The sequence below is a fragment of the Lagenorhynchus albirostris genome, chromosome 9, assembly GCF_949774975.1.
Source record: "Lagenorhynchus albirostris chromosome 9, mLagAlb1.1, whole genome shotgun sequence".
NCBI classification, from domain to species: domain Eukaryota; kingdom Metazoa; phylum Chordata; class Mammalia; order Artiodactyla; family Delphinidae; genus Lagenorhynchus; species Lagenorhynchus albirostris.
This window is the reverse complement of record NC_083103.1, coordinates 65,396,555-65,409,300: the sequence shown is the minus strand read 5'-3', so window position 1 is coordinate 65,409,300 and position 12,746 is coordinate 65,396,555. Positions and strand designations below refer to the sequence as shown.

Genomic DNA, 12,746 nt, shown 5'->3' with positions numbered 1-12,746 from the left:
AAAATAACAAATAACACACAAGGGAATCCTCATAAGGTTAACAGCTGATCTTTTAGCAGAAACTCTGCAAGCCAGAAGAGACTGGCAGGACATATTTAAAGTGATGAAGGAGAAAAACCTACAACCAAGATTACTCTACCCAGCAAGGATCTCATTCAGATTTCATGGAGAAATTAAAACCTTTACAGACAAGCAAAAGCTGAGAGAGTTCAGCACCACCAAACCAGCTTTAGAACAAGTGCTAAAGGACCTTCTCTAGGCAAGAAACACAAGAGAAGGAAAAGACCTACAATAACAAACCCAAAACAATTAAGAAAATGGGAATAGGAACATACATATCAATAATTACCTTAAATGTAAATGGATTAAATGCTCCCACCAAAAGACACAGACTGGCTGAATGGATACAAAAACAAGACCCATATATATGCTGTCGACAAGTGACCCACTTCAGACCTAGAGAAGCATACAGACTGAAAGTGAGGGGATAGAAAAAGATATTCCATGCAAATGGAAACCAAAAGAAAGCTGGAGTAGCAATTCTCATATCAGACAAAATACACTTTAAAATAAAGACTATTAGAAGAGACAAAGAAAGACACTACATAATGATCAAGGGATCGATCCTAGAAGAAGATATAACAATTGTAAATATTTATGCACCCAACATAGGAGCACCTCAATACATAAGGCAAATATAACAGCCATAAAAGGGGAAATTGACCATAACACATTCAGAGTAGGGGACTTTAACACCCCACTTTCACCAATGGACAGATCATCCAAAATGAAAATAAATAAGGAAACACAACCTTTAAATGATACATTAAACAAGATGTACTTAATTGATATTTATAGAACATTCCATCCCAGAACAACAGAATACACATTTTTCTCAAGTGCTCATGGAACATTCTCCAGGATAGATCATATCTTGGGTCACAAATCAAGCCTTGGTAAATCTAAGAAAATTGAAATTGTATCAAGTATCTTTTCCGACCACAATGCTATGAGACTAGATATCAATTACAGGAAAAGATCTGAAAAAAATACAAACACATGGAGGCTAAACAATACACTACTTAATAATGAAGTGATCACTGAAGAAATCGAATACGAAATCAAAAACTGCCTAGAAACAAATGACAATGGAGACACGACGACCCAAAACCTATGGGATGCAACAAAAGCAGTTCTAAGAGGGAAGTTTATAGCAATACAATCCTACCTTAAGAAACAGGAAACATCTCGAATAATCAACCTAAACTTGCACCTAAAGCAATTAGAGAAAGAAGTACAGAAAAACAGCAAAGTTAGCAGAAGGAAATAAATCATAAAAATCAGATCAGAAATAAATGAAAAAGAAGTGAAGGAAATGATAGCAAAGATCAACAAAACTAAAAGCTGGTTCTTTGAGAAGATGAAAATAATTGATAAACCATTAGCCTGACTCATCAAGAAAAAAAGGGAGAAGACTCAAATCAATAGAATTAGAAATGAAAAATGAGAAGTAACAACTGACACTGCAGAAATACAAAAGATCAAGAGAGATTACTACAAGCAATTCTATGCCAATAAAATGGACAACGGGGAAGAAATGGACAAATTCTTCAAAATGCACAATGTGCCAAGGCTGAATCAGGAAGATATAGAAAATATGAACAGACCAATCACAAGCACTGAAATTGAAACTGTGATTAAAAATCTTCCAACAAAGAAAAGCCCAGGACCAGATGGCTTCACAGGAGAATTCTATCAAACATTTAGAGAAGAGTTAACACCTATCCTTCTCAAACTCGTCCAAAATATAGCAGAGGGAGGAACACTCCCAAACTCCTTCTACGAGGCCACCATCACCCTGATAACAAAACCACACAAGGATGTCACAAAGAAAGAAAACTACAGGCCAATATCACTAATGAACATAGATGCAAACATCCTCAACAAAATACTAGCAAGCAGAATCCAACAGCACATTAAGAGGATCATACACCATGATCAAGTGGGGTTTATTCCAGGAATGCAAGGATTCTTCAATATATGCAAATCAATCAACGTGATACACCATATTAACAAATTGAAGGAGAAAAACCATATGGTAATCTCAATAGATGCAGAGAAAGCTTTCAACAAAATTCAACACCCATTTATGATAAAAACCTTGCAGAAAGTAGGCATAGAGGGAACTTTCCTCAACATATTAAAGGCCATATATGACAAACCCACAGCCAACATCGTCCTCAATGGTGAAAAACTGAAAGCATTTCCACTAAGATCAGGAACAAGACAAGGTTGCCCACTCTCAGCACTCTTATTCAACATACTTTTGGAAGTTTTAGCCACAGCAATCAGAGAAGAAAAGGAAATAAAAGGAATCCAAATCAGAAAAGAAGAAGTAAAGCTGTCACTGTTTGCAGATGACATGATACTATACATAGAGAATCCTAAAGATCCTACCAGCAAACTACTAGAGCTTATGTATGAATTTGGTAAAGTAGCAGGATACAAAATTAATGCACAGAAATCTCTGGCATTCCTATACACTAATGATGAAAAATCTGAAAGTGAAATCAAGAAAACACTCCCGTTTACCACTGCAACAAAAAATAAAATATCTAGGAATAAACCTACCTAAGGAGACAAAAGACCTGTATGCACAAAATTATAAGACACTGATGAAAGAAATTAAAGATGATACAAATAGATGGAGAGATATAGCATGTTCTTGGATAGGAAGAATCAACATTGTGAAAATGATTCTACTACCCAAAGCAATCAACAGATTCAATGCAATCCCTATCAAACTACTACCAGCATTTTTCACAGACCTAGAACAAAAAATTTCACAATTTGTATGGAAACACAAAAGACCCTGAATAGCCAAAGCAATCTTGAGAACGAAAAACGGAGCTGGAGGAATCAGGCTCCCTGACTTCAGACTATACTACAAAGGTACAGTAATCAAGACAGTATGGTACTGGCACAAAAACAGAAAGATAGATCAATGGAACAGGATAGAAAGCCCAGAGATAAACTCACGCACATATGGTCACCTTATCTTTGATAAAGGAGGCAGGAATGTACAATGGAGAAAGGACAGCCTCTTCAATAACTGGTGCTGGGAAAACTGGACAGCTACATGTAAAAGTATGAGATTAGAACACTCCCTAAAACCATACACAAAAATAAGCTCAAAATGGATTAAAGACCTAAATGTAAGGCCAGAAACTATCAAACTCTTAGAGGAAAACATAGGCAGAACGCTCTATGACATAAATCACAACAAGATCCTTTTTGACCCACCTCCTAGAGAAATGGAAATAAAAACAAAAATAAACAAATGGGACCTAATGAAACTTTAAAGCTTTTGCACAGCAAAGGAAACCATAAACAAGACCAAAAGACAACCCTCAGAATGGGAGAAAATATTTGCAAATGAAGCAACTGACAAAGGATTAATCTCCAAAATTTACAAGCAGCTCATGCAGCTCAATAACAAAAAAACAAACAATCCAATCCAAAAATGGGCAGAAGACCTAAATAGACATTTCTCCAAAGAAGATATACAGAGTGCCAACAAACACATGAAAGAATGCTCAACATCATTAATCATTAGAGAAATGCAAATCAAAACTACAATGAGATATCATCTCACACCAGTCAGAATGGCCATCATCAAAAAATCTAGAAACAATAAATGCTGGAGAGGGTGTGGAGAAAAGGGATCACTCTTGCACTGCTGGTGGGAATGTGAATTGGTACAGCCACTATGGAGAACAGTATGGAGGTTCCTTGAAAAACTACAAATAGAACTACCATATGACCCAGCAATCCCACTACTGGGCATATACCCTGAGAAAACCATAATTCAAAAAGAGTCATGTACCAAAATGTTCATTGCAGCTCTATTTACAATAGCCCGGAGATGGAAACAACCTAAGTGTCCATCATCGGATGAATGGATAAAGAAGATGTGGAACGTATATACAATGTAATATTACTCAGCCATAAAAAGAAACGAAATTGAGTTATTTGTAGTGAGGTGGATGGACCTAGAGTCTGTCATACAGAGTGAAGTAAGTCAGAAAGAGAAAGAGATATACTGTATGCTAACACATATATATGGAGTCTAAGAAAAAAAAATGTTATGAAGAACCTAGGGGTAACACAGGAATAAAGACACAGACCTACTAGAGAATGGACTTGAGGATATGGGGAGGGGGAAGGGTAAGCTGTGACAAAGTGAGAGAGTGGCATGGACATATATACACTACCAAACGTAAAATAGATAGCTAGTGGGAAGCTGCCGTATAGCACAGGGAGGTCAACTCGGTGGTTTGTGACCACCTGGAGGGGTGGGATAAGGAGGGTGGGAGGGAGGGAGACGCAAGAGGGAAGAGATATGGGAACATATGTATATGTATATCTGATTCACTTTGTTATAAAGCAGAAACTAACACACAATTGTAAAACAATTATACTCCAATAAAGATGTTAAAAAAAATACCATAGGTCTCATCTAGCAAATGGGGATAACAATAACTACTTCATATAATTGTTGTCGAATATTTATTTGGTGGGAAAATTAATTTGACAATCATCTGTTAAATATCCATTGTGTGACTTTCATATGCCCTTGAAGCTAGCCATGGCCCAGAGTTTAGGTCTGTACACTCTTCTTTTATTTCTTTCTGTATCTTCTTTTTCGTCTCTGATGACCAATTTCATAGCTTACAAGCCACTATATAAGAACTTCCTAATTCCTATCTGAAGTTCAAAAGACTCCTCTGAACTCTAACCCTGTATATCCATCTCCAACTTCATATTTCAATGTTATCTCACAGGCATCTCAAATGGAACACTTAAAAATCAAAAATTTGTTCCTTTGTAATAGCCTATAAGGGAGAAAAATCTGAATAAAAAAAGATATATAGGTATGTAAAACTGAATCACTTTGCTGTACACCTGAAACTAACACAACCTTGTAAATCAACTATACTTTAATTTAAAAAATTAAATTAAAAAAGAATTTTTAAAATAAAAAAACCTTAAAATAAAAAGATTAAAAAAATATTGTTCCTCTCCCTCTATTTCCTTTCACATCAACTATCCTTCAGCTTAAACCAGAAGCTCATGAATCTTCATTTTTAAGCCAGAGACTTGTTATCATTTGTATTTTGTTCCCCTTTATCCTTCAGATTAAAACTATCAGCCAATCTTGTCAATTCTGCCTCCAGAATACATCTTGTATCTTTATTTGTTTACAAATTCTGTGATCCAACTGCTGAGGTCAGACTGGCTACTCTTCTCTGGGCATCACTCATGCTTCTCCTTCCCACATCTTTGTTCTTGCCTGAGCGTGTTCACTCCTTGCCATTTATCTGATATTCTACCTAATCTTCATGGCCAAACCAATATTTTGAAAAAAACAGTGTCAACTCTGACTTAAAAAGTAAATCAAAAGGGTCCAACTCTAACATCTGAAGAAATTTTAGAAATCCTTCACCAAATTATTTTGCTTACAGTTTCACTTATATGTAGGCAGAAGACTGAACTTTGATAAAATTATGTGACTAAATAAGTCAAAAGGAGCTCTTTCAATGAATATAAAAATCCTAAGTGATTTAAAAAAACATCATAATTTAACTGGCAGAGTTTTTCTTAGTGGTTTATAAGTTAATTCTTCATCTTAAAATCATTGATGCCTTAGGTTCCATGATGTCAGTTAAGCAGGTAGCAAGATATCAGCCTTAAACAAAAGCATAAAACGCAGGAGAGTCCACACTGCCATCAGTGAGACTGTTCGCATTGGGCACTTAGTCTGTAGGAGGCCTGTGCCCACTGAGTAGATAACGTGGTTGTTTGTCAAACTCAAACTTGACTCACTTTAATCTCCCTTGATAAACAGTCAGTATCACTTCCTTTAAAAAAAAAAAAGTAATCTCCATAGGATAACTTTCTTTTTTTTGTTACTGTTTATTCCCAGAATCTATAATAGAGGCTCTATAACAATTTGATGGGAAAATAAACAAGTCAATGGATGAACCAGTGAATCTTCAACTACCAACATGTGTTGCACATCGTTTTTAGCTAGTCCTTCCTGTTACTGGTACCAACATTTGCCCTAGAAGATATTTCCAAAAATATATCGTTTGTATTAAATATATACTGAGGCCCCACTCTCAATAGGGAAGGCATCTCTGTGTACATTTTTTTAAATTCACAAATGACCTTGTAGGTTTATATGATTTTATCCCTATTTTAATGATGAGGAAACTGAGTGTGGAAGAGTATAAAAGGCTAGTAGGATCTAAAACCCTGTATTATGATTAATAATTTTATGGGCAACAGGCAAGGCACATGGAACAATATTTTAAAAGTGAAGTCTTCTTGGTCAGCTGCTTGCATCACAGTTAGGAATAATCAAAACAATCCTATCAGTCTCTGGCTCCAGTGAGTTGGCAATCTATAAGAATGTAAAAGCAAATTAACTCACCATCAGATAGAACTGAATGAGCCTTGCCCCCCCCGGGAATGGCTGCTACTGTGTTATACAACAGACACTTAGAGAAGCTTTTAATTTCTGGTCATTAAGATATCATTTATGAATTGAAGGGTTGTGTGTTGGGAAAGAATTAGTTTCCAAATTCATGTAGGTGTGGGCTTCAACTCTGGCTCAGCTACTTACTAGCAATGGGGCAATGAGTATGTTATTTAGGCTTGCTGAGTCTCAATTTCTTCAACTGTAATATGAAATAATAAATATTACATATTAATGTATAATTTATTATATTTATTATATTAATAAAATAATAAAATGCAGTTTCTGGCTCAACAGATGTCAGTTTCTAGTTTTCTTCATACTTCATGACATTCCTCAATCCTTTTATCCATGCATAATTGAGAACTTGAATTGTTGGGTGACTTGTCTAAGGTCATATGATGTTCAGAGCCAGGACTAGAACATTAATCCACAGTCCTCCTGATTCCAAAGCTATATCCAGTAGATTTATGACTGCCTGTAAATGGCACACACATATATGATAATTGCACCCCATTTTTTTCTGTTGAGAAAAAAAAACAAAGGTCAAAGATTCCAAATAACTTGTCCAATAACATCTGGTAACTAGCAGAGGTAGAATCTGGTAAGTGGCAGAGGTCTTCTGATGAGGAATTTGTTCTTTTTCTGTTTCAACACAGGTGACTTATATGATTTTGGAGAAATAGATCAAGCTGTCCCAAGTCAAATGAAAAAAGGGAGATATAGAAAGAAGAAACAGATGTATTAATGGAGAAAGTGAACTTAGTGTTCTCTTAAACATAAAGAAATAGCGACAAACAACCAGTTATTAAAAGCTTTAGGAGCAAAAATTCTATCATGACATTAGAGGTTTATCTAAATAAAAATGTAAACCCTATGACATTCCACAGAATCTTTTTCATAAAGAAAAAAGAGAAGCTGTTAATTCACTGAGCTGTTGCCATGGTTACCTAAACCCATGACTCGCTGCTGAAAAGTAACTTTTTTTTCTTCCTACTGTTTGCGTCCATGTGATATGCTTTTCACCTGATGAGCGAATTCCCTGGTCACACTTCACTCATGCCCATCATCTTGGAAAAATTTTTCTCTTTATTTTGATCCATCATGACAGCTACCCTTTCCTTCTTACGGCTAGCTTATCTGCTGCTTGCATAACATTGGATCTAACTGTGTTGAGCGTAGGTATTTGTACTTTAATGTTCACCCCCCACCTCCAAAAATAATGGACTGCTTTAACTGACGACAAACATGCTTCTAGTTTAAAAGCTCTTGGCATTAAACAAACCAAAAAATAAAGGAACAAATATACCAAAAAAGCATGTGAATTCTGAATATAGGCTTTCTATGAAAACTAACATTAAGTACATCATTTTTAATATATTATTTTATTGAATAAAGAACCTTATCAGTAAATATTATTAATCTCACTTAAGTAACATTCGGGTTGTAACTTGCCTGATCTTCTCTATGTGTGCTTTCATTTTTTGCACACACACACACACACACATAAGCCTAGAGAGAGCTACACAAAATGCTTTATTCCAGACAATAAGTTACTGCTTATTTTGGTATAATTGTGTCCTTGGCCTTGGGGATCCAGTGCTATAAATTATGGCTTAATGTTCTAGAAATCTAGCTATGTCTATGCAGAGTTTAATTTTTTATGTGTGTTAATACTGGAGCTAACATTTCTATGATTTTCAATTTTGTTCAATTCAACATATATTGACAAAGCCCATTCATGTATATATTATGTTCCTGATTCTGTGGACATAAAGATAAATTAGAAATGCTTTCTACATTGGAGCAGATGGCAGTCTGTTAGACAAAGATAGGCTTGAAAACAATTACATGTATTGAAGAATTATAGGTACTATGATACAAATCTGTACAAAGTATAATGATAGTGCAAAAGGGTGAAGGTCAATTCTTCCTGAGTAAGGGATGTGGATAAATAAATGTCTAATAGAATAATTTCACTCTAACATGAATGAAAAGGACTACATCAGAATATCTGCCCCAGTTGTCTGTGCAACTGAATATTAAGGGAGTTAAAGTGACTACAAGTCAGAACTTACATCCATAAATTAGTGGCTTGTTTTATCCCTTCCAAGCCTAAATGGCTCCTTAAAAATAGGAAACAACATGGTTAACTTGAAATAGCATTGGAGTCAAAGGCACTGGGTTTTAGTCCTCAGCTGTGTGACCTTAGACAAATCATCCTAGCTTTCGGGGTCTCACTATCTTCTTTTACAAAATGCAGGCAGTACACTACACACCACTGAAGGTCTCTTAGCTCAGAGTTAATAAATCCTATGAGTTAATAAATCTAAAAACTCTATTTTTGTGTGTGTCAAGTAAAAGATATCTGAAACCAAGAAAAAGCAGGAGGCTTTGTACCAAAGGGGCTGAGTCTAACTAATTAAGAGGATATTAATGAAACTCACCAAGTCTGGAAGATATTTGGTCTCATCATCTCGTATAAAACAGTCTAGTTCTTGATTTGAGTGTTCAATTCAGGCAAAAGCATTTAAACTAGTGGTGTGTTTATTATAGAACCTGAGTTTGTAAAGTGAAAGAGATACCAAAACAATTTCCATGTTAATTAAATCAGTGATTCTTAGTGCTGGCTGTGCATTAGAATTCCAGTAGAAGTTTTTAAAAATACAGATGCTTGGACTTCACAGTGGACCCCCTGACTATGATTTTCTGGCAGAAGGTAGATGGGTGGAGCACATGCAATTTTTTAAGCTCCTAAGTGATTTAGAAGATACTGAGAACTGATGAATTAAGTCAATATAAATAACTGATCTTCATTTTTAAAGGACTATAACCAGAGATGCTCTGCAAAGGAATGGAAACAGCCAACTAGAATTGGATTTGACTGTCACCTCACACAAGGACACCACTCATGGTAGGTGAACCTAAATGTTCACTCATTTCACCTTCCTTATTTAAATTGTCGTTTGCTCATTTTTCTTCAATGGTCTTTGTCCTCTGTATTTCCTAATCTTATTTTTAACACCAGTTACTACACAGTAGTTTAATCATAGAACAATATCGAATCTAATGTTGTAACAATTTCAACTTAGTGTTTACCTACTAGACCCAAAAAGTTTTATTTAGCAGTAAAACTGGACACAGTTGTAAAGGAGAAAGAAACAGAAAAAAATTTCCACTCAATAATCAATAAATGAATAGAAAAAATTAGAAACATAATTTAGGTACTTCCAAGAAGCCTACATCTAATGTAATTAATATCAATTAGTATTTGCCTATTAAGCTTTAGTGTGGATGTTGTAACTTTTTGGTAATTTAGATAATCCTCCAGTTTTTCTGGGTCAAGAGAAGCAGTTAAGGAAAGCACTATAACTGACTGAAAATCCCGCATCCAAGCTTAACCGTATTTTAAGCAGTAACGGAGGATGTGAGAGTTAGATGAAAGTTTTGCACTTTATAGATTAAGGTAGGAGGTCTGAAGGCTTATTGAAATAGATTTTTTTTTTTTGAAGCACAATTTTTCCAGCCTTTCCTGCACAAATTCACTCCTTTCTCTTGGTAAATAGCTGACATTAGTGACACAAGACATTACAGTGGTCATTTTCAGTGAGCTTCAATAGGCTGCATTTGGAAGGTGTGTGAACTTAGTGCAGGGGGGCAGGTGGGAAGCCATCCACATTTCAAGATTGCAGAGCGCCGGGTGAGAATGCAAGATTCTTCCCATCTCATTTAAATATTGGGGTTTAGTTCCATAAAGCACTGCTAGTCAAAAGTGCTGTATTAGAAATGTTTGGAATACAGGCAGAAAAACATTCCTTCTACCTATGGTTTTAAAATGATAAGTAATTAAAAGCATATTTCTTTGGCTGCCTTTTGCTCCTAATCCAGAGTGAAAAAAATCAGAATAGGAGAAACAGAAATTAAACTTCAAAATAACAATCCCTTATCTTGTGCCTCAAAAGTTTGCACATATTTTGGAAAAAATTATAATTTCTTCTGCATCTTATTGAAAAAAGTGAGGTAGGATGGCCAGATCCTTTCAACATCATAGCAGACATGTCCTTGGAAATACTGGGTTGGCCAAAAAGTTTGTTCAGGTTGTTCCATAAGATGTTACAGAAAAACCCGAATGAACTTTTTGACCAACCCAATATTATAGGGTTGTCATGCAGCCAGGCTATCTGAGAACAAATCTTGTCTCTGCTATTTACTAGTTCTGTGATCTTGTACAAGTTACAAGATCTAATATCTTTATATTAGATATCTTTATATCTAATATAAATATCTTTATACCTCAGGTTGGTCTTTTTAAATCTTTGAGATGGGGAATGATTAGTAAGGATATTAAATGAATTAAGGCACATAAACACAACAGGGGCTGATACATGCTAACTGATCGATGAATATTAGCTATTTTCATTATTTACCTGTTTGAGCCTCAGGGTCTTCATATATTTTTTTAAAAGAAAATTTAATCTAAGTAATATTCCCCAAATTTTGCTGATGATGGTAATCACCATAGACATTTAGTAAATGAGGTCTTCCCAGGAACCTCCTTTGAAGATTCTTATCAATGGGATTCCTGGGATAAAGATAGGAATTTGTATTTTTAATTTGTGCAATGTATAAATTTTATTGTGAATAAAATTTCAGAAACATTGACCTAAATCATTTATTTACCTAATCATCTAAGTATTCGTTCATCAGTTGGTTCAACAGATAGTTCATGAGCTCTTACCATTTGCCAGGCACCATCCCAGGTGCTAGGAGATACAGTAATGAACCAAGTACTTTTTATTCATTAGATTTTAGGAACCAAGTGGAGGATATTAGACAAATAACCACAAAAATCTCTTCGGAACTCTAATTGTGAAGTGTGCTATAAAGGGAAAATACAAGGTATGTTGAGAGCTCTTGACAGGGAAAATTTTCTAGGCTTGGCAGGAGACAGAGAGATGGGAAAGGTGTTTATGAAGACCTTCCAGAAGAAGTGATTGCTACGGTTCTTTTATGCTCTGCTATTGTATGTCAAGCACATCTTACCTGCCAAGAGGAGAAGAAGGATGCTGGGCTGAGTAGATTAGGGTTTGCAGGGTTGCGCCCTCCCATGTACTCATCTGTGCAAATGTCACAATTTTCTGCATCTCGCCAATCCCAGTACGGGATAGTGAAGTTCTCATCCCCTGTCAGCTTCTGGATTTCTTTTTCCCACAGCAGCAAGAAGAGTCGATGCCAAGGCAGGAAACCTGGTGCTTCATGAGCAAAATCAATGTCTCTCCAGATTTCAGAGCCCCCAAGTAGTGCGTCCCTTGACACATAATAATGCATCCAGACAAAGAGGTCATAAACGTTGATGTCATTAAACAGAGGCGTTGATCCGTTATTCATTTGGCCATAGGTGCCTGTGGGGATGACATAGTCTGCGCTGGTAGTATGTTTCGCTAAAGTGAGGTAGGCAAGAAATTTGTTCTTCTCTGGGACACTCAAATCAAAGATGTTTCTTCTCACCAAAAGTCGCCTCTCTGTGCAGGTGGGTCCCCAAAAGCCAAACTTACAATTTCCACAATTGAATCCCATGAAGTTGCCAAAGCACTGGCAGGTCCGATTATAAAAGACGGAGGGCCAAGACTCCCGGTCGTCCACCCCTGCGAAGGGGAACTGAGGTCCAAGTGGTGCCTTGGACAGAATGATGTCTTGGCAGGAACCCCGGCCTGAAAGCTGTCCACAGGGACTCCCGTCACCCTCCCATGGTGGGCAGCATTCCTTCTCCATCAGGTTCTTAGAGGAGGTGCAGGCTCGAGGGAAATGGCCAGCAGAGGTCTGGAAAGTCCACAGCAGGCAGTACAAAGCAGCCAGGAGCATTCTTCCTCTAGTTCTCACAAGGTCTGCCTGAGCTGGTTAACTGAGCCACACACTTCTCTTTCCAGCTAACCCTTCAGTGACTATCACATGTTTTGGCTAAGACCTATATAATACCACTCCCACCTCCAGCATCAAACACTCTCAGTCTTTATCTTAAGCTTTCATCTTCTGAAAACCACATGACTAACTTTTCCTTGGAGTTGGCATGTATCCCACCAGTGGGATAGGCCTACGTTAAAGTGAGAAACACTATTCACCATTAATAGTTTAATACTTATGGTTAGAATAATAATAATACCACCTGATCTAAATTAACCCAGTTAATTGACTATAAAATTAGTGA

General features: G+C 36.3%; 1 protein-coding gene across 1 annotated transcript in view; it reads right to left on the bottom strand.

Annotated features, from left to right (window-relative positions):
* The window catches only part of TYR (tyrosinase), a 109,674-nt gene extending 97,271 nt beyond the window's left edge, over positions 1-12,403 (bottom strand). The window contains exon 1 of the mRNA XM_060157882.1: positions 11,585-12,403. Coding sequence (XP_060013865.1) covers positions 11,585-12,403 — 819 coding nt within the window. The remainder of the gene's footprint in view (positions 1-11,584) is intronic.
* Positions 12,404-12,746: the final 343 nt, after the last annotated feature.